The sequence below is a fragment of the Manis javanica genome, chromosome 12, assembly GCF_040802235.1.
Source record: "Manis javanica isolate MJ-LG chromosome 12, MJ_LKY, whole genome shotgun sequence".
Taxonomy (NCBI): domain Eukaryota; kingdom Metazoa; phylum Chordata; class Mammalia; order Pholidota; family Manidae; genus Manis; species Manis javanica.
The window spans coordinates 41,038,520-41,066,338 of record NC_133167.1 but is presented as its reverse complement, the minus strand read 5'-3'; the positions used below and the strand labels follow the sequence as shown (position 1 = coordinate 41,066,338).

At 37.5% G+C, this 27,819-nt stretch overlaps 1 protein-coding gene and 1 long non-coding RNA gene across 4 annotated transcripts in view; one reads left to right on the top strand and one right to left on the bottom strand.

The window, feature by feature from the left end:
- Nucleotides 1-18,784, top strand: part of LOC140845026 (uncharacterized) — a 138,680-nt gene extending 119,896 nt beyond the window's left edge. The window contains exon 3 of the long non-coding RNA XR_012123634.1: nt 386-18,784. This is a non-coding gene — a long non-coding RNA (uncharacterized lncRNA). The remainder of the gene's footprint in view (nt 1-385) is intronic.
- The window catches only part of HIBCH (3-hydroxyisobutyryl-CoA hydrolase), a 156,977-nt gene that overhangs the window by 82,266 nt on the left and 46,892 nt on the right, over nt 1-27,819 (bottom strand). For all 3 annotated transcript variants that reach the window (XR_012123633.1, XM_037015082.2, XM_073218510.1), the window contains 2 exons: nt 27,144-27,224; nt 24,243-24,295 (listed from right to left, as the gene is read on the bottom strand). Coding sequence is in view for 2 of the 3 variants with exons in the window: in XM_037015082.2 (XP_036870977.1) it covers nt 24,243-24,295; nt 27,144-27,224 (134 nt within the window). In the remaining variant the exon portion in view is untranslated. The remainder of the gene's footprint in view (nt 1-24,242; nt 24,296-27,143; nt 27,225-27,819) is intronic.

Below are 27,819 nucleotides of genomic sequence, written 5' to 3'. Positions count from 1 at the left end.
GTTTATTACTTACCTCTTTGGCTTCAAAATTTAACTCCACCATCTCCTTCATATTCCAAAATCTAGACATACTGCTTTACCCAAACATGCATTCTCTCCTCATCTTATTTTCACATATGCTATTACCTTCCTCATCACACTCTGTCCTACACTACATCAACCCCTTACACACTTTCACCAAACACATCAAATTCTTTTACTACTCTCAACTTGTTCCTCCCTCACTGATTCCTCTTTAAGTCTCAGCTTACATATAACCTGAAGGCAAATTCTGGTACGCTAAGACCCCCACCCCTTAAGATCCAATCACCAATGCAGAACACACCCTACCCCTACACCTTAAAAATGCGCTTCCTCACTCACAAGCTGCTGCTCCCTCTCTCAGGGGGCAGCCATTTTCTCTTTCAGATAATAAAATCTCTTGCATGGGCCTGTGTCTCCTGAGTCATTCTGGGGTAAGGAAGGTCACAGTGAGATACCCTTTCACTGGTGCCATGACTTGGATGAGGCTCTCCCATTGACTTTGCTCTTCCTCCAGGAATCCTCACTGCCTGATCCTCCTCCACGGGCTCACCAGTGACTCATCTTCTCCCCCAACACTGGCCTTCAATTTGGTAAGTCTCCTTCATGGTTGACTTAAATGTCCCTTTGGAACTTGGGAAGTGACTGCTGAGTGTCCAGCACCCCCAAGGGCTCCTCCGGGACAGGGGCACCCCCAACCATGACTTTTAGAGTCATGGTTGATCCCCATAGTCGACCCTTTTCTGCCTTCCCCGTTGAGAGAATCCTCATTCACTGAGGCCCTGTCTCCCTTTATATACTTGTAAACTCCTGGTACCAGGTACCAAGCCTCCTCGGCGTTTTCACTCGACTGTTCAGTTAGAGGTGGTAACAACCCCCTAACTGTGTCTGGTCTTCTCTGTGACCATCTCAATCACTCAGGGATGCCTGAGCGACTTGTGAACTGTCTCATTCTCACCATGGGATCTGGCCTCTCCATTCCCACAGTTTCACCACTAGGGTGCTTACTCAATAATCTAAAACCCCTCCACCTCACTCCAGACCACAAACCTTTTAAGCTTATTCGCTACTGTAATGAGATCTGGCCACAATATTCCTTGGACTTTCAGTCTAAATGACCTCCCAATGGCTCTTTAGATCCTAAAATTCTCCACTACTCATACAACTTCTGTGAGCGCATGGGCAAATGGAAAGAGATCTTATATATCCAGGCTTTCTCCTACCTCCAAACCAAGCCCGCTCTCTGTCTCCATTGCAATCCTAAACATCTTCTCCTTGCTCTAACAAACTTTATCCTACCACCCACCAATTTCCACCACATCCTCTGACTTTGACACTGCTGATGAACCTCCTCCCTACCGATCTCAAACCCCTGCAGCTCCCCCTCAATCACCAGTTCCTCTCCCGCCCCAATCTCCTCTGCAAGATCAAAATCCCAACCCTCCCAGCAACTCTAGTGCCATTGCAGGAGTCACAGCACCTCCTCCTGCTCCACAACCAGTTTCCCTTCCCTCACCCAGTCCCGCCCCAAGCCCTCCAGTCACTCGCTCTTGAATCCAGATCCTAGTGGTACTATGGGAAGTAGCTGGTATAGAAGGTGTCATCTGGGTCCAGGTCCCTTTCTCTCTCTCCAACCTATCTCAAATTGAGAAAAGATTAGGCTCTTTCACCTTCAACCCAGCTACTTACATAAAAGAGTTTCAGTACCTAACTCAGTCATATGATCTTACCTTTCATGATTTTCACATGATACTATCCAGCACACTTTTGCCCGAGGAGCGTAGGCGAGTCTGGGAACAGGCTAGAACTCATGCTGATGAGGTTCACCAAACTACTCCAGCTCATCCAATTCGTGCTGAGGCAGTTCCTGACCAAGACCCTAATTGGGACTATAATATGGCAGGAGGAGTCACCAGTCAAGATCAATTCATCACCTGCCTCATGGCAGGTCTCAGGCAATAAAACCATTAACTCTGAAAACTTCTAAGAGGTTATTCAGGATAAAATGAGAATCCCTCTATGTTCCTAGACTGCTTCACCAAAGCTCTTCTACAGTATACAAACCTAGACCCTGAGACCCCAGATGGGAGACAATTATTAATGACCTACTTCTTTACCCAGAGTTTCCCCAACATTAAAGCTAAACTTAAACATCTAGAGAAGGGACCCTTAACTCCTCAGGCAGAAGTCCTGGAAGTGGCCATCAAAGTGTATAATGGAAGAGATGAAAAGGCCCATAAACAAAGATATCAATGCTAGCTAAGGCCTTTCAACCTACCCCAACCCCTGGTGCTTGGGTATCCTCATCTCCTAAGAAGCAGCCAGGAGGACCTCCTGGTCCATGCTTCAAATGTGGTCCAATGGGTCATTGGGCTTGAGCCTGCCCAAATCCCTGGAAGCCCCCCATGCCCTAAGTGCCATTAGGAGGGACACTGGGCTGTTGACTGTCCTCGCACACTGAGAGGTGCCAGGCCATCCAGCTCTAACACCCCACATATAGACCATCTGGGTCTGGCAACTGATGATTGAGGGGGCCTGGGACTCCTTCACCCGACCACTACCATCACTGTACAGGAGCCCAGGGTAACCATTGTGGTAGCAGGTAGGCCCATCTCTTTCCCTTTGGACACTGGGGCCACCTACTCAGTCCTGAAGGAGTTTTGGGGACCTCCCTCCCTCTCACAGTCCTCTATAATCGGGGTAGAGGGCACACCTTATGAACCTTTACAAACTCCCATGCTTCACTGCATATTTAAGGGCGTTGGTCTCTCTCATTCCTTTTTTTAGTTATTCCCCATTGTCCAGTTCCCCTTATGGGAAGGGACCTATTGTCCAAGCTAGGGCCCTCCATCTCCTTTACCCTTAGCCCACGCCTCAACCCCGACTCACCTTCGATCCCTTTTCTACTTGCTCTCCAAACCACTCCAGACCCACCTCCCTCCCCTTTTCCCTTACCCTTTGTCAAGTTAACCCCATAGTCTGGGACACCTCTACCTCCTCCATCACCACCTGCCCACACGTAATCATCAAACTCAAAGACCCTACCTCCTTCCCCTCACAATCTCAATATCCCTTCTACAAAAGGGCCTTTTTAGACCAGCCAATTCCCCTTACAACACCCTGATGCTGGCTATCAAAAAACCTAATGGCTCTTAATAGGCTAGTTCAAGATTTAAGAATTATCAGTGTAGCTGTTATTCCAATCCATCCAGTAGTCCCTAACCCCTATACTTTATTGTCCACCATTCCTGCTTCCACCACTCACTTTTCTGTCCTTGACCTCAAAAATGCATTCTTCACAATTCTCCTCCATCCCAATGGGACCACTTACACCTTCCACTCCACAGACTACAAATCCTCCAGTAATCTACTCTACAATCCAAACAGGACCTCCTTACAGCTGCATAAGGCGGCATATGTGCCCTACTCCAAGAACAATGCTGCTTCTACACCAACAAATCCAGTATCATCCGGGATGGCGCAAAACACCTTCGTGAACAAGCCTCCAAACTCCTAGAAAACTCCCCTAACAATCCATTCCCTTACCCCTTCAATTGGCTCCTGCCCCTCCTAGCCCCTATTACATTTACTATTCTTTTCCTTTTCCTTCCCTGCTTCATTAACCTATTCCAAAAATTCATTCAAAATCAAATTTTGAACATTTCTAACCATACTGTCAATCAGTCACTCCTCCAGGGCTATTCTCACGAAGAATAACGAAACCAGCTAGATGACATCACAAATCATCTCAGGATGCCCGCCCTTCCCCAATTCTATAGCAATGGCCTCGCTAACCCCAGAATCTGTGTCCCCTTCCAGCAGGAAGTAGCTAGAGAATGAGATTCTATGCCCAGTTCCCCAGAGGCCCAATTAAGAAAAGAAAAAGATGGGAACGAAGGCAAATTCTGGCGGGCTAAGACCCCCACCCCTTAAGATCCAATCATCACTGACCAGATGGTCACCTACCCCTTAAGATCTAATCACCAATACAGAACACACTCTACTCCTACTCCTTAAAAATGTACTTCCTCACTCACAAGCTGCTGCTCCCTCTCTCAGGGGGCAGCCATTTTCTCTTTCAGATAATAAAATCTCTTGTGTGGACCCATGTCTCCTGAATCGTTCTGGGGTAAGGAGGGTCATGGCAGGATACCCTTTCATAACCTCCTCCATCATACTTTCCCTCTACCATTGCCATCACTAAAGCATCCCCACATACACAGCTCAGGTTAGTGCTCTTTTATTTGCAGACCACCCTCTACCTCCCTCTCCAGACACAGAAATCACATCTGCCTTGATCACTATTTTATCCCAAAGCCCATTCAATATTTAGCACACAGCACACATCCAGTCAGTTTTGCTGATTGGGTGAAAACAGTAGAGAATAATTTCAAATAATGTCTAAAAGCATAAAGAACCTCTAGTTAGTCTTAAACCTCTTAAGTCTGGATATCCTTAGGAGAATGAGCTCATTTTATGAGCAAGAGGAGCTCCTCTCCCCTTTCTTCTCTGTAAAACAATCTGATGCCTCAATAAGGAACACAGCCCCCTAGATTATAAATGGTGGGGATGGAATGGAAGGAGTGTGAGAATGCACAGAGGAGAGATGCCTGTCACTTGACAGAGCACCGAGGGTGCTTAAACAGATAAAAATAAAATTAAACAAAATCCTGACCAAAATGACCACAGGAAATGGCCAAGAAAAAGGAGAACTCCCTATACACCTGAGAATCTTCAAGTCTGTGAAAGCTGCCAAGATTACTCATACTCCTAGAAAGTCAAAGGTGTATTCCCAGAACTTAATTTCTTAAAGTGTGGTGGTTGGGGTGGGGGAGAAGCAGTGAAGCCAAGTTCCTGGTAAGGAAATGCAATCACCTCACAATTCTGTATTTAGATATCCCTGAACTAAAAGTAAGGGGTAAGAGAGACAGGAAAGTAAGAGAATAAACCATTCCATTTATTAAGACAGACAAGGGGTGAGGTGGAATTAAAACAGCATAACATTTGTTAGAGGATAATGCATTGCACCTTGAAAAATATATCCCAATGCTTCCATATGAAAAAGGCTTACTGAGAAACTAAGTGAGCCTAAAAATTTTCTGGGAGGTTTCTGTAACTAAAAGCAATCATAACACTCACATAATAAGGCAGAGGGAAATACAGTGGGTGAAAGAAGGGGATGACACATATGTTTTCTATGAGAAAAAGATGTTAATCCATACTTTGAGAAAGTCCAACAGTGAACACACATAAACATGAATACATATAAGCACATATTGTACACACTTAGAAATTCAATGGAAATTTCCTCTCTGTTCTTCCTTTCTATAGCTCCTGCTCTGCTACTAATATTTCAGTCTTGGAGGAAGCTCTTTTTTATATCTTCTTTATCTGATTACTCTTCCTCTCAGTGTATTTTATTGCTTTTACTGCAAGATGAGTTTACTTGTCACCATAGTCCTTTTATTTTTAACTTCCCAGGGCAACTACACTACAGCACCCTGTAGAGCCATCACTCAACAGGGAAGAGGGCAGAAGAAGAAAGTAACAGAGAACTGCGCGACAGGAAAACAATAATCAAAATGGTAATACGTACATGCTTATCAGTTATTACTCTAAATGTAATGGCCTAAATGCTCCAATCAAAAGAAAAAGAGTGGCTGAGTGGATAAAAAAACAAAATCCGTGATCAATTTAAGATGGCAGCGTGAAGGTGAGACAGAGAATTCCTCCCAAAACCACATATAATATGAAAATATAGTTAATACAACTAATCCTAAAACAGCAACAGGAAAAAAGGCTGCACCAGACTGCATACACCTGGAGAACAGAGCAGACATCACGAAACAGGGTAACAAAGCAAAGCCTTGATCCAGCAGAACCCAAGCCCTTCCCCCACCCCAGCTCACCGGCAGGAGGAAGAGAAATGGAGCAGGGAGGGGTGGAAGCCTAAGACTGCTGAACATCCAGCCCTGGAGGTCTGCTTTGTGAGCACAAACCTACATGACATGGTGCTCTGGAGATTAGTGGGGTTGGAAAGCTGAGACACTGAGATTCCAGCCATTTATGGAGGACAGGGATCCACATACTACTGCTCTGGGACAAAGGAAAGGTGGATGGTCTGAGAGGCCTCCTAGCAGCGAGAGGGCTGCTGAAGGGACGGGGTTTCCAAGGAGCTTGGTGTACAGGAGATGGGATAGGTGGACAAGGTTGTCTGGGCACGCTCTGCCCAGCAAGTTGGGAACGTTTGGGAGCTTCAGGCGCTCCATCCCCCTGGCTGGTTACTCAGCCTCAAGGCCCCCCACTGTAATACGCTGCCTGCCAAGCCTTCCTCCTGGCCTGAGGGCATCAGTTTGCAAACTGGCATTCACTGCCCTGGCATGAGGTCAGCCAGAGGAAGGCCCCGCCTACAACAGCTAAAGACGCAAAGCACAGAGGCTAACACCTGTGTGATCAGCCCACTGGCTCTGACAGGAGACAGGCACTGCGGCTGGGAAGCAAGGAAAAGCTCTGTCCTCCCTCCAGGAACCAGTGCCACTCCCCTGCGACCCCCAACCTCACTACAGGGGGTGAGAAGTTCCAGAGACTAGAGTTTCTGGGCACTAGAGGGCACCACATAGAAATATGAAACATCAAAGGAACATAGTTTTGATGAAAATCTCACAAACCCCAGAAAAAGGCCAAATGAAACGGAACTCACCAATCTTTCTGAAAGTGAGTTCAAAATGAAAATCATAGACATGCTCATGGAGGAACAGAAAAATATTCAAGAACTCAGGGGCTAATTTAGGATGGAGATCCAATCATTAATAAATTCCATATCTGAAATAAACATACCATGGAGAGATTTAAAAGCAGATTAGATGTAGTACAAGAGATGGTAAATGGAACAGAAATTAAAGAAGAGGAATACAAAGAAGCTGAGGCACAGAGATACAAAAGGATCTCTATGAATGAAAGAATATTGAGAATACTGTGTGACCAATCCAAATGGAACAATATTTGCATTATAGGGGTACCAGTAGAACAGAAAGAAAAAGGGACAAAAAGTGTCATTGAGTAGGTAATTGCTGAAAACTTCCCCATGGAGGAGACAGTCTCTCAGGCCATGAAGGTGCACAGATCTCCCAACACAGGGACCAAAGGAAGACAACAACAAGACATATAATGATTAAAATGGCAAAGATCAAGGATAAAGACAGACATTTAAAAGCAGCTAGAAAGAGAAAAAAGGTCAGCTACAAAGGAAAACCCATCAGGCTATCATCAGACTTCTCAATAGAAACTTTACAGGCCAGAAGGAAGTGGCATGATATATTTAATGCAACAAAAGAGAAGGGCCACAAACCAACAATACTCTACCAAGCAAGGTTATCATTTAAATTTGAAGGAGGGATTAAACAAGTTTCAGATAAGCAAAAGCTGAGATAATTTACCTCCCACAAACCACCTCTACAGTGCATTTTGGAGGGACTGCTATAGATGGAAGTATTCCTAAGGCTAAATAGCTGTCACCAGGGGAAATAAACCACAGCAAAATAGAACAATTACTAACCAGATGCAAAATCAAATCAACTACCCCCAAAGTCAATCAAAGGATAGATAAAGAGTACAGTATATGAAACCTCATATATAAAGAATGGAGGAGGAAGAAAAAGGAGGGAAAAACAAACAAAAAAGAACGTTTAGGTAGTGTTTGTAATAGCATACCAAGTGAGTTAAATTACACTGTCAGCTAGTAAGGGAATTACCCTTGAACCTTGTCAACCACGAATCGAAAGCCTACAATGGCAATAAGTACATACCTATCGATATCACCCTAAATGTAAATGGTCTGAATGTACCAAGCAAAAGACATAGAGTCACTGAATGGATAAAAAAAACAAGACCCATCTATATACTGCTACAAGAGACTCACTAAAACCCACAGACATACATAGACTGAAAGTAAAGGGATGGAAAAAGATATTTCATGCAACTAATAGGAAGAAAAAAGCAGGAAGTGCAGTACTTGTATCAGACAAAATAAACTTCAAAACAAAGAAGGCACAAGAGACAAAGAAGGAAACAACATAATGATAAAGAGGTCAGTCCAACAAGAGCATATAACTATTGTAAATATCAATGCACCCAACACAGGATCACCTACGTATGTGTAACAAATACTAAGACAATTAAAGGGGGAAATAGAATGCAATGCATTCATTCTAGGAGACTTCAACACACCACTCACTCAAAAGGACAGATCAAACAGACAGAAAATAAGTAAAGAGACAAAGGCACTAAACAACATACTAGAACAGATGGACCTAATGGACATCTCTACAGAACACTCCATCCAAAAGTAACAGGATACTCTTCTCAAGTGCACATGGAACATTTTCAAGAATAGATCATACACTAGACCACAAATTCAAAAAGACTAAAATTGTACCAACCAGCTTCTCAGATCAAAAGGTATGAAACTAGAAATATTTTACACAAAAGAAAAAGCTCACAAACACATGGAGGCTTAATAACATGCTCCTAAACAATCAATGGATCAATGACCAAATAAAAACAGAGATCAAGCAATATAAGGAGACATGACAACAATAATTCAACACTGCAAAATCTGTGGGACGCAGCAAAGGCCGTGATAAGAGGGAAGTATATTGCAATACAGGCCTACCTCAGGAAAGAACAATTTCATATGAAAAGTCTAAACTCACAATTAACAAAACTAGAAAAAGAAGAACAAATGAGGCCCAAAGTCAGTAGAAGGAGGGACATAATAAAGATTAGAGCAGAAACAAATAAAATCAAGAAGAATAAAACAATAGATTCAATTAAAGCAGGAGCTGGCTCTATGAGAAAATAAACAAAATAGATAAACCCCTAGCCAGCTTATCAAGAAAGAGAGTCTACACACAAAAACAGAATCAGAAATGAGAAAGGAAAAGTCACTATGGACACCACAGAAATACAAAGAATTATTAGAGAATACTATGAAAAATTATATGCCAACAAACTGGATAACCTACAAGAAATAGACAACTTTTTAGAAAAATATAACCTTCAAAGAAAGAAACAGAAAATCTGAACAGACCAATTACCAGCATGGAAATTGGTTTGGTAATCAAAAAGTTACCAAAGAACAAAATCCCTGGACAAGATTGTTTCACTGCTGAATTTTATCAAACATTTAGTGAAGACCTAATCCCCATCCTTCTTGAAGTTTTCAAAAAAGTAGAAGAGGAAGGAATACTCCCCAACTCATTCTACGAGGCCAGCATCACTCTAATACCAAAACCAGACAAAGACACCACAAAAAAAGAAAACTACAGACCAATATCCCTGATGAACATAGATGCAAAAATACTCAACAGAATATTAGCAAACCGAATTCAAAAATACATAAAGAAGATCATCCATCATAATCAAGTAGGATTTATTCCAGGGATGCAAGGATGGTACAATATTAGAAAATCCATCAACATCATCCACCACATCAACAAAAAAGGACAAAAACCACATGATTACCTCCACAGATGCCGAAAAAGCATTTGACAAAATTTAACATCCATTCATGATAAAAACTCTCAACAAAATGGGTATAGAGAGCAAGTACCTCAACATAATAAAGGCCATGTATGACAAACCCACAGCAAACATCATATTTAACAGTGAGAAGCTGAAAGCCTTTCCTTTAAGATTGGGAACAAGACAAAGATGCCTATTCTCCCCACTTTTTCAACATAGTTCTGGAGGTCCTAGCTGCGGCAATCAGACAACACAAAGAAATAAAAGGCATCGGGATTGGCAAGGAAGAAGTTAAACTGTCCCTGTTTGCAGATGACATGATATTGTACATAGAAAACCCTAAAGAGTTCACTCCAAAACTACTAAACTAATATCTGAATTCAGCAATGTTGCAGGATACAAAATTAATACACAGAAATCTGTGCATTCCCAAACACTAACGATGAACTAGCAGAAAGAGAAATCAGGAAAACAATTTCATTCACAATTACATCAAAAAACAAAATACTTAGGAATAAACCTAATGAAGGAAGTGAAAGACCTATCCTCTGAAAACTACAAGACACTCATGAGAGAAATTGAAGAAGATACTAATAAATGGAAACACATCCCATGCTCATGGATAGGAAGAATTAATATTGTCAAAATGGTCATCCTGCCTAAAGCAATCTACAGACTCAACGCAATCCCTATCAAAATACCAACAGCATTCTTCAATGAACTAGAATAAATCGTTCTAAAATTCATATGGAACCATAAAAGACCCCGAATAGCCAAAACAATACTGAGAAGAACAGAGCTGGAGGGTTTATGCTCCCTGACTTCAAGCTCTACTACAAAACCACAGTAAACAAAACAATTTGGTACTGGCAAAAGAACAGATCCATGGACCAATGGAACAGACTAGAGAGCTCAGATATAAACTTAAGCATATATGGTCAATTAATATACAATAAAGGAGCCATAGATATACAATGGGGAAATGACAGCCTCTTCAACAGTTGCTGTTGGCAAAACTGGACAGCTACATGTAAGAGAATGTAACTGGATCATTGCCTAACCCCATACACAAAAGTAAACTCAAAATGGATCAAAGACCTAAATGTAAATCATGAAACCATCAAACTCTTAGAAGAAAACATAGGCAAAACTCTCTTGAATATAAACATGAACAACTTTTTCATGAACATATCTCCCCAGGCAAGGGAAACAAAAGCAAAAATGAACAAGTGGGACTATATCAAACTAAAAAGTTTCTGTACAGCAAAGGACACTATCAGTAGAACAAAAAGGCATCCTATACTACGGGAGAATATATTCACAAATTACATATCTGATAAGGGGTTGACATCCAAAATATACGAAGAGCTCACACACCTCAACAAACAAAAAGCAAATAATCCAATTAAGAAGTGGGCAGAGAACCTGAACAGACACTTCTCTAAAGAAGAAATTCTGATGGCCAACAGGCACATTCAGAGATTCTCCACATTGCTACTTACCAGGGAATGCAAATTAAAACCACAGTGAGATACCACATCACACCAGTTCAGACGGCCAACACAGAAAAGACTAGGAACAACAAATGCTGGTGAGGATGTGGAGAAAGGGCAATCCTCTTACACAGCTGGTGGGAATGTAAACTAGTTCAACCACTGTGGAAAGCAGTATGGAGGTTCCTCAAAAAACTAAAAATAGAAATACCATTTGACCCAGCAATTCCACTCCTAGAAATTTACCCTAAAAATGCAGAAGCCCAGTTTCAAAAAGACATATGCACCCCATGTTTATCACAGCACTATTTACAATAGCCAGGAAATGGAAGCAACCTAAGTGTACATCAGTAGATGAATGGATAAAGAAGACATGGTTCATATACACAATGAAATATTATTCAGCCATAAGAAGAAAACAAATCCTACCATTTGCAATAACATGGATGTACGTAGAGGTTATTATGCTCAGTGTAATAAGCCAGGCGGAGAAAGACAAGTACCAAATGATTTCTCTCATATGTGAAGCATAAGAACAAGGCAAAAACTGAAGGAACAAAACAGCAGCAGACTCACAGAACCCAAGAATGGACTAACAGTTTCCAAAGGGAAAGAGACTTGGGGTGGGGGATGGGTCGGAAGGGATGGAAAAGGGGAACAATGGGCATTACCATTAGCACACATAATGTTGGGAGAGCACAGGGAAGGCACTATTGCACAGAGAAGACAAGTAGTGACTCTATAGCATCTTAGTCTACTGATCGACAGTGACTGGGGGGTGTGGTGGGGACTTGATAATGGGGGGAATCTAGTAACCACAATGCTGCTCATGTGATTGTATATTAATGATACCAGAAAAACAACAACAAGATCCATCTATCTGCTGCTTATAAGACACTCATTTCATTCAGACCTAAAGACACACACTGACTGAACGTCCCTTTGAAGTGTAAGGTTGTTGAATATCTTGTTTAACTTCCACATATTTTTGTTTTTTACAATTTGTGTAATGTCCTTCTTCGTCTCTTGTTACACAGTCATTGTTTGGAATGACTTTACCCTTTACACAGTAAAGGGATGGAAGTGCAAAAAAAGCTGGAGTAGCAATACTTACATCAGACAAAACAGACTTTAAAACAATGACTGTGTAACAAGAGACAAAGAAGGACATTACACAATGATAAAGGAATCAGTCCACCAAAAATATGTAACACTATCAATATCCATGCACTCAACAAAGGAGCACATAAATATATACAGCAAATATTAACAAAGGTAGAAACTGACAGTAATACAATAATATTAGGAACTTTAACACCCATTTACATCAATTAATAGATCATCCAGAAAGAAAATCAATATGGAAAGAGCAGCTTTGAACAACACAGTAGACCAGCTACACTTAACTGATAGATACAGAACATTTCACCTGAAAGCAGCAGAATATACATTCTTTTTATGTGTACATGGGACATTCTCCAGGAATGATCACACATTAGACCATAAAATAAGTCTCAATATATTTAAGAAAACTGAAACCATATCAAGCATCATTTTCAACCACAAAAGTATGAAAATGGAAATTAATTACAAGAAAAAATTGTAAAAAACAAAAATATGTGGAAGTTAAACAAGATATTAAACAACCTTACACTTCAAGGAACTAGAAAAAAGATGAATAAACAAAGCCTTAAAGGATCATTAACCATGACCAAGTGGGACATATTCCAGGGATGCAAGGATGGTTCAATATCTACAAATCAATGTGATACACTGCATTAACAAAAGGAAGGATAAAAAACATATGATCATCTGTTGCTTCAGGAAAATCATTTGACAAAACTCAACATCCTTTCATGATAAAAACTCTGAACAATGTGGGCATAGAGGGAATGCACCTCAACATAATAAAGGCCATATATGACAAACCCACTGCTAACATCATACTCAGTGCCAAAATGCTAAAAGCTTGTCCTCTAAGTTCAGGAACAAGACTGGGATGCCCATTCTCACCATTCTTACTCAACTTAGTCATAGTCACAACACTCAAACAAGAAAACACATTCCATTTGATAAAGAAGTAAAATTGTCACTATTTCTCTAGTATGTATAGAAATCCCTAAAGACTTCATAAAAAACCATTAAAATAAATTCAGTAAAGTCACAAGATATAAAAATCAATATACAGAAATCTGTTGTTTCTATATACAAATAAAAAACTAACAGAGAAATTAAGAAAATAATCCCATTTACAATTTCATCAAAGAAAAAAAATACCTACAAATAAGTCTAACCAAGGTGAAAGACATGTATTCTGAAAACTTTAAGACACTGATGAAAGAAATTGAAGACATTTCATGGAAAACTATTCCATGATCATGGACAGGAAGAATAGAGTATTTTTTAAATAGCCATAGTCTCAAAGCAATCTACAGATTTAATGAAATCCCTATCAAAATGCCAGGGCATTTTTCACCTAAAATTTGCATGGAACCACAGATAACGCTGAATAGCCAAAGAAATCTTGGAAAAGAGCAAATCTGGAGGTATCATGTGTCAAATTATCCTACAAAGCTACAGTAAACAAAACAGTTTGGTACTGGCACAAAAACAGACATGTAGTTCACAGTTACAGGACAGAGAGTCCATAAATAAACCCACACTTACATCATTGATTAATATATGACAAAGGAGGCAAAAACATACAATGGGGAAAAGATAGGCTCTTCAATAAATGGTCTTGGGAAAACTGGACAGTGACATGCAAAAGAATGAATGCATTGTCTTATACCATACACAAAAATAAACTGAAAATGGTTTAAAGGCCTAAATATGAGGCCTCAAACCAGAAAAATTCTAAAAGAAAGCAAACTTTTTTATGCAGTAAACTCTTGAACATGAGCATTAGTAATTTTTTTTCTGCATAAGTCTCCCCAGGCAAAGGAAAAAAAGCAGAAATAAGTAAGTGGGACTACATCAAACTAAAAAGCTTCTGTACAGCAAAGGAAACCATCAACAAAACAAAAAGGCAACCTGCTGAATGTAACATATTTGCAAATGGTATATCATCTAAAAAGGGGCTAATACACAAAATATATAAAGAACTCATACAACTCAACACCAAAACCACAAATAATCTGATTAAAAAATATGCAGATGACCTGAATAGGCATTTTTCTGACAAAGACATACCTATATGGCCAATAGATGCTACATGAAAAAATGCTCAACATCACAATCATCAGGAATATGCAAACCAAAACCACAATGAGGTATCACCTCACACCAACAGTCAGAGGGCTAGAATAAAAAAGACAAGAAATAATAAATGTTGGAGGAGAAAGGAATCCCTTGTATATTGTTGCTGATAATGTAAAATGGTACAGTCACTATGGAAGGCAATATGAAGGTTCCTTAAAAAATTAAAAATAGAAACATTTTATGACACAGTAATTCTATGTCTGAGTATTTACTCAAAGGAAAAAAAACAGTAATTCAAAAAGATTTGCAATCCTATGCCTATTGCTGCATTTTTTACAATAGCCAAAATATGGAAGCAACTTATCTATCAATAGATGAATCAACAAAGAAGATCTGGTGTGTGTGGGTGTGTGGACACATATATACATACAATGGAGTATTACTGAGCCATAAAAATGCATGAAGTGTTGCCATTTTCAACAACATCAAGCCTAGAGGGCATTATGCTTAGTGAAATAAGTCAAAGAAAGACAAATAACACATAATTTCACTTATATGTGGAATCTAGAAAATAAACAAACAACAAATACAATAGAAATAGACCCAAATATAGAGAACAAACTGGTGGTTCACATGAGGGAGGGAGTTGAGAGGTTGGGCAGAAAAGGTGAAGGCCATAAAGAGACACAAATTCCCAATTAGAAAATAAGCCATGGGATGAAATGTACAGCCTAGGGAATATTGCCAATAATATTGTAATAACTTTGCACATTGACAGACAGTAACTACATTTATTGTGGTATTTTGCAATGTGTAAAACTAAGTTACTATCTTGCACACCTGAAATATTGTATATTTATACTTCAATAAAAATAAGTAAATAAATGCCTGTGCACAGCAAAGGAAACCAACAAAATAAAAACATCAACTTATGAAATAGGAGAAAATATTTGCAAATCATCTATCTGATAAGGGGTTAATATCCAAAACACACAAGAATTTATATAACTCAATAGCAAAAAACCTAACCCTATAGAAAGCTGACAAAGACCTAAATAGGTATCTTTGCAAAGAAGACATACAAAATGGCCCTAGGAACATGAAAAGGTGTTCAACATCAGTAACACCAGAGAAATAAAAATGTTTACCACAATGAAATATCACCTCACACCTGTTAGGGTGTCTATTATCAAAAAGACAATGACATCTCTATCATCAAAAAGAGATAACAAGATCACAAGGACAGAGAGAAAGGGGGATCTTGTATACTGTTGTGGTGAATACAAACTGGTACAGCCACTATGGAAAACAGTATGGAGGTTCCACAAGAAATTCAAAATAGAACTATCATACAATCCAGCAATTCCATTTACAGATATATATCTAGCAGAAGAAAAACCATCCCAAAGAGTTATCTGCATTCCTATGTTTACTGCAGCACTATTCATACCATCAAGGTAACAATCCAGGCATCTGTCCACAGATGGATGAAGAATGAATAAGGAATGAATGAATAAAGAAAATGTGGTGTGTGTATACATATAAAATAGAATATTATTCAGCTGTCAAAAAGGAACTCCTGCCATTTGTGACAACATGGATGAACTTGGAGGGCATTTTGTTAAGTGAAATAAGTCAAACAGGAAGAATGGGTTCTAAAATAAAAATAATTCATAGAAAAAAGAGTAGAATGGTGATTGCCAGGGGCTGGAGGGATGAGGAAAATAGGAAGAAGTTGGTAAATAGGTACAAACTTTCAATTAAAACATGAATAGGTCTGAGGAGAGAATCTTGTCCCAATTTATCTGTATATCAAATCATCTCTTTGTAATTTTAAATACATTGCCATTTTACTTGTCATTATACTTCAATAATTATAAAAAAAAAGTCATTGGAAATGATATCTATTCATGATTCTTATGTCTATCATAACAATGTTCCCATTCACTGAACAAAGGTTGGTCATTCTAAAATCATTCTTTTTTTTTTTTAAGTAGCTAAGCTACACAATTAGTCCTTAAAGTTTAATAGAACTATCACTGAAGAATTATGTGCAGGAGCAAATACATGATTCATTTCCTAGGCAAAGACCTTCCTACCTATATTGCCTTAAAAAGAAACATTCTTTGATTGGTAGATTGTAGCCTTTACAAAGGAAATCTCAAGCATGAGCAATTAAAATGGCAAAAGGTAAATTCAGAATTTTTTCTAGGTTTTGTTAATGACTTCATATTTGATATTTTGAAAGCTTCTTGGCTTGCTTTTTCATTTAAAAATGGCATGGCTCATGCGTGTCTGTGTTTTCATTATACAAGGTAACACATTAAAGAATATTATAGTAGTTATTTTTTTAAAGAAAATCTAGAGACTTAAACAACAGGGGAAGAAGTATACCAAAGTAAGCTGAATTCCAAAGTTCCTTTAAAAATATTCTTTAACTTAATTAATAAAATTATCCATCTCTTCTTTCAGAAGCTTTCAATTTCAATTAACTAAAGGCTGTTAAGAGAAACCAGGATTTATAACAGAAAATGGTTTCTTAAAAAGTCATCCATTCAATTGTCACTAACAGCAACAAAACAGAATACCTTTTAAAACTGAACAAAGATGTAACCTATTAAGTGTTACAGACCTTTGCAACATATTAACATAATTCAGTCCTTGAGGGCTGTTCATTCTTCATGTCTCAATGGCATTCATCAGTTGGCTGAACTTAATCTGATTCAGTAGTTCCCATTTAGTTGAGCACTAGCCAATTTTCCGTGTGGCTGGTTTCTTTCCCCACAAAGTTATTTGGGTATTGTACATGGTCTTTGTTTCCATTCTCATTCCTACTACTTCTCCATTCATAAGAACATACCCTTGTAAAGTGTGCCTTAAAACTTTGAATTTTCCATTATATTGATCATCTTAAGACACTTTAAGAAACAAAAACAATACTATATTGCAGCCATATTTTGCGTTGACTTGGGGGAGCTAACTTTGTTTCTACTGTAAAATGCACCTGGGGACAGAAGGAAGGAAGGGAGGGAGAGAAAAGGGAATTTAAAAAGTTCTTTAAATCAAATTCAGTTGGGAGAGATACTGGGATAGGTACAGAATAAAACTTTAAGACTTTTTCTCTATTCTATATCTAAAATTAATACTATTTTTAAAGAAAATCTGCCTTCTTATTATATATTAACTTGAGATCATATGACTTCAGATGTTTAAAATAAAGGGTAAAGGAAATCGAAATGTCTTCCTCAGAAACTAAATGAACTGTTCTTTCAAATATCTATAAATAAAAAAACTGTTTATCTTTCAGAAACACTGGAATGACATAATCTCACATAATTTTGATCAACTAAGTAGAAGACCACTCAGAAACATTTTTATTTTACTATATACCAAGATACTGAGTAAATGTTCAAATGTTTGAAAGCTGAAACCAGAAGAATACAGCCATCCCCTCTGCATAGGGCTGTGTGCTACTATTTGTAATGGGGGATAACAAGAGACAGCAAAACTGTTTTCCTTGCTGGAAAAAAAACAGTCTGTATTCAAAAGGTGGTGGGGGAAATTAGCGAGTTCTATGGCGCCATCTATTGGATTGTTCAAGTTCTCTTTAATTTCTTACATTATAAGAAACAATTTATTGATCAGTCAAGATAAACAGAGAAACAATTACTATTTGTACAGCTTTTCTTAAACCATATTTCCCCCATCTTATTCTCATACTTCCATATTAAGATTGAAAATGTATCTATATTAAACAATTATGTATAATACTAAAATTCTACCAAAAATTCTGAAAATAAAGGCCTTCTAAATAATAAACCACATGTTCCCAACACCTTATGGTAGTGGTTCTTAAAGTGAGGCACCCCCACTATCACCAGCATCACTGTCATGTGGGAACTTGTTAGAAATGCAGATTCTTAGGCCACACTTCAAACTGACTAAACTGGAAACCGGGTGGGAGGAGGAGTCTGTGTATTAACAAGCCCTCCAAGTGACTGTGATACAAGCTAACAACCTCTAAGAACCACCAGAGGGGAATTTTGAGAAAGGCCCACAGGTAACATTGAAGCACACATAGTTAAATATTGCTAGTAGATCATCAGTTCATGACCTCCACTTCACCAGGGAGCATTAAAAATGCCGAAGTCCCATTCCAATACCTGATGCAATGGCTTAAGGAGCCAAGCAAAGCCTGGGCACTGGGATTTTTTTAAAGATTCCCAAGTGATTCTAAAATGCAGCCAAAGTTGAAAGCTGATCATCTAGAGGGCTGTAATGTCAAAAGCTGGAGTTCACTAACAGTCTTAGATTAAGCAAAGTTTGTAAATGAGACACAAAAAGTCAGCCTTCAAAACCAAGATACATATAAAACCCCCTAACAAAGAAAAAGGAACTCGTTTACTTCCCATCTGTAAATTTTACCCTCTGAAGGCTGCACAAGATGTTTAGAATTGTTTCAACAAACAACTTTAACTGGAATGTTGTTTCCTTTAACTATTCACATCTCAGGTTTGAATGTTTGTTTTTAATTAAATAAAAGAAAATCATCTTTAATTAAAGTATCATTGATATATAATCTTTTATGAAGGTTTCAGATGGACAACGTTGTGGTTTCAGCATTCACCCATATTAACAAGTCCTCCCCATCCCACTGCAGTTGCTATCAGCATAGTAAGATGCTACAGAGTCATTACTTGTCTTCTCCATGCAGTACTGCCTTCCCCGTGACCTACCTATATCATGTGTCCTTAATCCCCTTCTCCCTCCCTCCCTGACCCCTTCCCTTTGGTTTCCACTAGTCCCTTCTTGGAGTCTGTGAGTCTGCTGCTGTTTTGTTCCTTTGGTTCTGCTTAGTTCTTATACTCCACAAATGAGGGAAATCATTTGGTACTTGTCTTTCTCCACCTGGCTTGTTTCACTGAGCATAATACCCTCTAGCTGCATCCATGCTGTTAGTAGGATTTGTTTTCTTCTTACAGCTGAATAATATTCCATTCTCTATAGGTACCACATCTTCTTTATCCATTCATCTATTGATGGGACACTTAGGTTGCTTCCATATCTTGGCTAGTGTAAACAGTGCTGCAATAAACATAGGGGTGCATATGTCTTTTTAAATCAGAGATCTTGTTTTCTTTGGGTAAATTCCTAGGAGTGAATTACTGGGTCAAATGGTATTTCTATTTTTAGTTTTTTGAGGAATCTCCAAACGGCTTTCCACAGCAGTGGCCCCAATTTGCAGTCCCACCAATGGTGTAGGAGGGTTCCTATTTCTCCGCATCATCGCCAGCATTTTTATTTCTTGTCATTTGGATGTTGGCCATCCTAACTGGTGTGAGGTGATATCTCATTGTGGTTTTAATTTGAATATCCCTGATGATTAGCAATGTGGAGCACCTCTTCATGTGCCTGTTGGCCATCTGAATTTCTTCTTTGGAGAAGTGTCTGTTAGATCCTCTGACCATTTTTTAACTGGGTTATCTCTATTTTGGGTTTTAAGGCATGTGAGTTCTTTATATATTTTGGATGTCAATCCCTTGTCAGATATGTCATTTATGAACATATTCTCCCATACAATAGGATACCATTTTTTCTGCTGATGGTGTCCTTTGCTGTACAGAAGCTTTTTAGTTTGATGTAGTCCCATTTGTTCCTTTTTGCTTTTGTTTCCCTTGCCCAAGGCTTTGCATTCAAGAAAAAGTTGCTTATGTTTATATTCAAGAGGTTTTTGCCTATGTTTTCTTCTAAGAGTTTTATGGTTTTTCATGGCTTACATTGTCTTTGATCCATTTCAACTTTACTTTTGTGCATGGAGTTAGACAATAATCCAGTTTCATTCTCTTAACATGTAGCTGTCCAGTTTTGCCAACATGATTTGTTGAAGAGGCTGTCTTTTCCCCATTGTATATCCATGGCTCCTTTACCATTTATTGATTAGCCATATATATGTCGGTTCATATCTGGGCTCTCTATTCTGTTCCTTTGATCTATGGGTTGGTTCTTTTGCCAGTATCAAATTATTTTGATTACTGTTGCTTTGTAGTAGAGCTTCAAGTCAGAGAACATAATCCCCCCAGCTTTGTTCATCCTTCTCAGGATTGCTTTGGCTACTCGGGGTCTTTTGTGGTTCCATATGAATTTTAGAACTATCTGTTCTAGTTCATTGAAGAATGCTGTTGGTATTTTGATAGGGATTGCATTGAATCTGTAGATTACTTTAGGCAGGATGGCCATTTTGACAATATTAATCCTTTCTGTCCATGAGCCCTGGATGTATATTTCCATTTATTGGTCTTCTTTAATTTCTCTCATGAGTGTCTTGTAGTTTTCAGGTATAGGTCTTTCACCTCCTCAGTTAGGTTTATTCTTAGGTATTTTATACTTTTTGATGCAATTGTAAATGGAGTTGTTTTCCTGATTTATCTTTCTGCTAGTTCATTGTTCATATATAGGAATACAACAGATTTCTGTGTATTAATTTTATATCCTGCAACTTTGCTGAATTCAGTTATTAGTTCTAGTAGTTTTGGGGTAGATTCTTTAGGGTTTTTTATGTACAGATCATGTTATCTTTAAACAGGGACAGTTTTAGTGCTTCCTTACCAATCTGGATGCATTTTACTTCTTTGTGTTGTCTGATTGGCATGGCTTGGACCTCCAGTACTATGCTGAATAAAAGTGGGGAGAGTAGGTGTCCTTGTCTTGTTCCTGATCTTAGAGGAAAAGCTTTCAGCTTTTTGCTGTTATGTATGATGTTGGCTGTGGTTTTGTCATATATGGCTTTTATTATGTTGATGTGTGTACCCTCTATACCCATTTTGTTGAGTTTTTACCATGAATGGATGTTTAATTTTGTCAAATGCTTTTCCAGCATCTATGGAGATGATCGTGTGATTTTTGTCCTTCTTTTTGTTCATGTGGTGTCTGATGTTGATGGATTTTTTAATATTGTACCATCCTTGCATCCCTACAATAAATTCCACTTGGTCATGATGCATGATCTTTTTAATGTATATTTTAATTTGGTTTGCTAATATTTTCTTGAGGATTTTTGCATCTATGTTCATCAGGGATATTAGTAAGTTTCTTTTGTTGTGGTGTCTTTGCCTGGTTTTGGTATTAGAGTGATGCTGGCCTCATAGAATTGAGTTTGGAAGTGGTTCCCCCCTCTTCTACTTTTTGGAAAACTTTAAGGAGGATAGTATTGAGTGTTCACTAAATATTTTATAAAATTCAGTAGTGAAGCCATCTGGTCCAGGTATTTGTTCTTAGGTAGTTTTTTGATTACCAGTTCAATTTCATTGTTGGTAATTGGTCTGTTCAGATTCTGTTTCTTCCTGGGTCAGCCTTGGAAGGTTGTCTTTTTATAGAAAGTTGTCCATTTCTTCTAGGTTATTCAGTTTGTTAGCATATAATTTTTCATAGTATTCTCTAATAATTCTTACATTTCATTGGTGTCCATAGTGATTTTTCCTTTCCCATTTCTGATTCTGTTTACGTGTGTAGACTCTTTTTTTTTCTTGTTAAGTCTGGCTCAGGGTTTATCTAGTTTATTTTCTTGAAGAACCAGCTTCTAGCTTCACTGATTCTTTTTATTGTTTTATTTTTCTCAATTTTATTTATTTATGCTCTATCTTTATTATGTCCCTCCTTCTACTGAATCTGGGCCTCATTTGTTCTTTTTTTTCTAGTTTCATTAATTGTGAGTTTAGACTCGCCATTTCAGATTGTTCTTCTCTCTTGAGGTAAGTCTTTATTGCTACATACTTTCCTCAGAACTGCCTTCGTGCATCCCACAGATTTTGGGGTATTGAGTTGTTGTTTTCATTTGTCTCCAAATATTGCTCATTCTCTGTTTTAATTAGATCATTGATCCATTGATTATTTAGGAGCATGTTTTTAACCCTCCATGTTTGTGGGTTTTTTTGTTTTCTTCACATAATTTATTTCTAGTTTCATACCTTTGTGGTCTTAGAAGCTGGTTGGGACAATTTCAATAAGAAAAAAGTCAGCTTTAACTATATCTGACCATCATTTCTGTTCTGTTAGATTTACTTCACATGAATATTTATTATTCCTTTGTTCAGTTCCCAATGTCTGTCTTTCACACTCATTATCTCAAAATGTTCATTCTCACCATTTTTATCCTTGTCTTTGAAACTGTGCCCTGCAGTGTAAGTCACAGACAATTCTTATTTTCCAGTGAAAGCTTCCAAGCCCCTGTCAGCTCCTCCCACAGAAACTTGGTAGATCCAGGTGAAACTAGGCCAGCCCTCTAGAGCATGCACAGAACAGATTTGTTTGTCCAGTCATTAACCTTTTTGAGAAAAGGTGTCCCAAATCAGTATGAAACTAATTACCTAATACATAAAACATGGCCATCACAGTAATCAGAGGATTTGGAAATCACTGTGGGATGGAGAATCCTGAGTAGAAACTGCCCAATCCTCAACTAATCCCACTTCACCATGCTCCTTTAAAAAGCCTCTCTTGCTGATGAGTGGAGAGAGGAATTTGAGCGAGGCTCTTATCTCCTTGCTCAGCTGTGTTACAATAAAGCTCCTTCCTTTTGCAAAAGGCAGTGTTTGGCTTTCGGTGCACATCAAGCAGCAGACCCATGTTTGGCTATACCTTGTTTTGATAAGAGCTTCTCAAGTTAGTCCTACACAGATATAAATCCATTATTTGGTAAAATTAAATTCAACTCCTTCTAATCTATCACCTTCAAAGAGGGATGTCAGTTCTGCTACTGCATTTTAGGTTCCAGTCATCCTTCCTTACATTATCTCTTCCTCTGTCCAACCTGTTGCCCTTTCATCTGAGCTTGTCTCCTTATGGGCTGTCTTTCCTATTTTATTGGAGACACACTTTTTTGCATGTCCTTAAGTATGACCACTGTTTTTTTATTTTCATTTTTCCAAGTTCCTTGCATATTCACAGGACAGCTCTTCTTTCAGTGCTTCAAATTATTTTCCTAGCCATTGTTCTGCAGTAGTTTTCCAAGGAGCTCATATTTTTCCTATGTTAAGACTTCCTTCACAAAGAAAGCACAATCAACTCACGTTTAGTACTTGTCAACAAGCAGAGAGGTAGAGACTACCCTTGACCCTACTTTCTAACCAAAGCTGCTAGTGGAATATTATCCCCAAATGATTTGTAAGATCTAAGCAATTCCCAGCACCCAAGAGGCTTCACCTCTGGTTCTACTAGGAAATGAGGGGGACTCCTTGTATTCCCAATTCTGAATCTCTGAAACACTGAACACTAGAATCTTGGAAATCTCACCCTTTGGGCTCCTACTACCTACCCAATCTGACCTTTTCTTGCTATGAAAACCCATTCTGACCTCTCACTTCTTTAAAGGCTTGTGTTTGTTATAGTCAGCGCCATACAACTTAGCACTTTTTCTCTAATTATTTCATGTTTTCTCCAACTTGATATTTGGAGTTTTAGACTCCAAATTTAAGTGACATTTAAGACTTCCTTGTAACAGCATTGACACCAAATAAATAACTGTCAGACTGAGAGGAATTCAGAGAATTTCATAAAGTATTCAAGCATTTTCACTATGGTGAGATTTTGAACAACAGACACAATTTAGGCAGCCATATTCCCATTATTCAGAGTCTAAAAAAAAAAAACTCTCAACATTCCAGTTTCTTTTCTGAAGCTGTTGGAAGCAGTTTACATATAAGTAGAGAAAGGGCTCTATGTAAGGAAAAAAAAGTTTCAACCAGTTCTGTTGGTTAAAAAGTTTGCTAATTTAAGAAGCTAAAATAGCATATAACATAATTAAGAACATATTCCTTTGTGTGGAGATAGTCTGAAAGTCCTATAAGCAAATACTACATCCCAAACCTGCAAGGCTGCAAAATCCAAACATGATTTTGTTCTAATGAGTTCTATTGTATTACATTCATCACCTCACTTCCATTTAATAATAATTAACTTATTTTTAATATAACTCACATGTCAAAAATAAGAGTAAAACAATCTACTTACCCCACCCATCGTAATTCCATGAATAAGTGCAACATATGGTTTCTGGCAAGAATCTAAAAGAAACAGAGCTGTAATTAGTTACAATCTTTAATATACATTCACTTTTCCAAAAATTATATATAACATGAACTCTGAGTATTTTCCCTAGGAAATTTTGCAAGAAATATCAAAGTAGACTGAACATATGGCTTATACAATATGCTCTTTTAAAAATATTAATTCATACACTATCCTGATCATCTATTATAATTGAATAACTTATCATTTCAATTTGAAACAAATGAAAGCCTTATATAACTCAGCTACTGAGAAATATAATTAAGATTGGCCTTGTAAGTCATTGATATTTATGTTCACAGTTGTATTTTAAAGAATATAATTTGTTTACTATACATCTAAGTAAGTATCTGGATACAGATAGAAGTGCAACATATAGGAAAAAGCATGGACTGGGAGTTTGAAGCCAGTCTCAGCTTCATCATTAACTGGCAATTTAACTATATTCTATATATAGTGGTTTTGTGTGTGTGTGTGATAGCGACTCTATATATATATACACACTGCCATATTCAACTCAACATATATACTGCCATTAAGTATATATAGATTTATACATATATATATTCAAGTGATATGTATACATGCATATTACACATGTGTATCACATATTCAATATACAGATAAGTTTCCTCATCTATTAACTTACAAGATTTAATACATGGCCTGAGAAGTCCCTTCCAGCTCAAAAGTTATGTAAACTTTCCCTCTGTTTCTTCCCCTTTTTTGTTTTTCCTCTGAGAGGGGGAGGTACCCAAAACTAACAGAAACATAAATCACTGAGCCTGTTACAACTTGCTGCCAATATTCCTTCCTTAACAAATACTAATATAAAACTGCAGTTTTGATCCATCTACCAATCCTGTAAATACTCCCAATTTGCCAAATGAGCCACCAAGTACAATTCTAATTTCATATTCACAAAGATTTCCACAGCCCTCAATTTTGAGCTGCAATTCTCTAGAAACTATGGAAAAACCTTCTCTATTGTTTGGGATGGAGATACATATGCATGCACAAGACACACTTCAGCTATAGATATAATTGTTGTTTTTGAAGTCTACATGAATAAACAAAGACATGCCACATTCAGATGGGAAGACTCAGTATTAAAGATGTCAGTTCACCCCAAACTATAAGTCATTGTCATTATAATAAGAAATCTTCTGTGGAATCAGACAAAATAATTCTAAAATTCATATGGGAGATCAAAAGTCCAACAGTAGCCAACACAATTCTAAAAGAAAACAAGGCAACTTTCCTAACAGATAGAGATAAATGTTGAAGCTATAAAAACTTTGACATTATAGCTTCATCATAAGTACAAATAGCCCAAAAGTAGATTTTGCCATAAATAAGAATTTAATATATGACAGAGGTATTAAAATCATTGAAGAAGGCATGGACTTTTCAAAAAAGGCATTGCAAAATCTGGCTTTATAGCTAGAAAGCAAAAGATGATGTCACATGCAAAAAAACTTCAAGTACATTAAAGACTTAAGAGTATAAAGAAACTAAGTATTCAAACTATTGAAAGAAAATAAGAGAACACTTTAATAACCTCAGTGTTATTCTTAATTAATGCAAAAAAGCAGGAATCAAAAAGGAAAAGAATGTTATGCTATATTTCAAAAAATAAAAAGTTATATATACTACAAGATAACTTTCAGTAGTAGGCTGAAAGAAGTTACTGGTAATATGTGTAATCTATAAAAGCAAAGAATCCAGAATACATAAGGACCTACAAAATCAGTGAGAAAAAGACAAAGAATCCAACAGAAAAGACAAAGGATGAAACTGAAAAGAAAATCTAAGTGATTAATATAAGAAATGTCTTCCACCTCACATGTTCAATGAAATACAAATTAAAGCCATAAGATATTAAACTTTCCAAGTTTAATAATTAGAAAAATGATAGAAAGTGATGTAGAAAACAGTCTTATACTTTAAAGAATATGAAAACAAACTGGAAGTGTATAAACTTTATGACCCATCCATTCTGCTTCTACTATTCTAGAGAAACTTCTGCACATGGGCACTGAGAGGGGATATATGAGTGCAACTATGTGTTTCAGTAAAAATGTTCAAGTCTAACATATCCATTAATATAGACAAGTAATGTGGAGTACATTCATAATAATAAATATTACAGAATAGTTACATTCCATGTTACTAAAAAGTAGTTATAAGATGGTATATACAGAAACAGTATTTATGTAAATTCTCAAAACACAATGTAACACTTTCTGTTCAGAAATAAATATATAGTAAAATAAAGAGTATGACCCAGTAGGATACACTAAACATTAATGACAATGGTTGCTTCTGGGGACAGAAAGTAACAGCACTGAGGAAAGCAACAAAGTGGACTGAACTATAATTTGAAAACTTGTAGTATTATATTTTATGTAAGGTCTAAAACATCCAATAAAATAATTGATGTTCATTCTGGACTGGTAGGTACGTAAGCATTTATTATATTACGTACAAACTGGTGGTTGTCATAGGGGAGGGTGGTAGTGGGATGGGTGAAATAGGTGAAAGAGGTACAAACATCCAATTATAAAATGAATAAGTCATGGGGATGAAAGTACAGCATAGGGAATACAGTCAATAATATTATAATATCTTTCTATGTTGATAGTAACTTGACTTATCATGGTAAACATGTATATAATTGTCAAATCACTATGCTGTACACCTGAAACCAATATAATATTGCCTATCAACTATATTTTGGCTTAAAAATATAAAAATAAGAATACTGATTATGTTTTTAACAATTCATACTGTGCACTTTATTTTTTTATTCCATTTTCAAAGATCTCAGCAGAGCACACATACCAACAGCATTGTTCAGCATATATTCTTCTCTGAAGAAATCTTGAACTATCTTCTTGTTTGCCTTTCCAGCTTCTGAGACGGCTATCAAAAAAAAAAAAAAAAAGGATTACAACTTAAAAGAGAAGTGGTGTGTTAACGTTATGAATTGTTCATGCCAGACATCTTATATTTAAACCCAGATCTATAGTCCAATGCCAAAACTTCAGGGCAAAATTACTTTTTTCTCTTTTAATTGTACTGCATACAACAAAATGCACAAATCTTAGTGTAAAGCTTGATGTAGTTGGACGTGTATATATACACTTATGTAACCATCACCCTGATCAAGATTTCAAACATTCTAATTTTTTTCCCCTTATTTCACCCACCCCTCAATCCCTTCTCCTCTATGGCAATCACGAGTTTGTTCTGTTTAGGAGCCTATTTGTTTTGTTGTTTGTTCATTTGTTTTGTGTGTTAGGTTCCACATATAAGTAAGGTTATACGGTATTTGTCTTTCTCTGTCTGACTTATTTCACTTGGCATAATACACTCTAGGTTCATCCATGTTGTCTCAAATGGTAAGATTTCATCCTCCTTTATGGCTGAGTAGTATTCCATTGTATATAAGTATATCTTCTTTATCCATTCATCTATTGACAGACACTTCAGTTGCCTCCATATCTTGGCTTTTGTA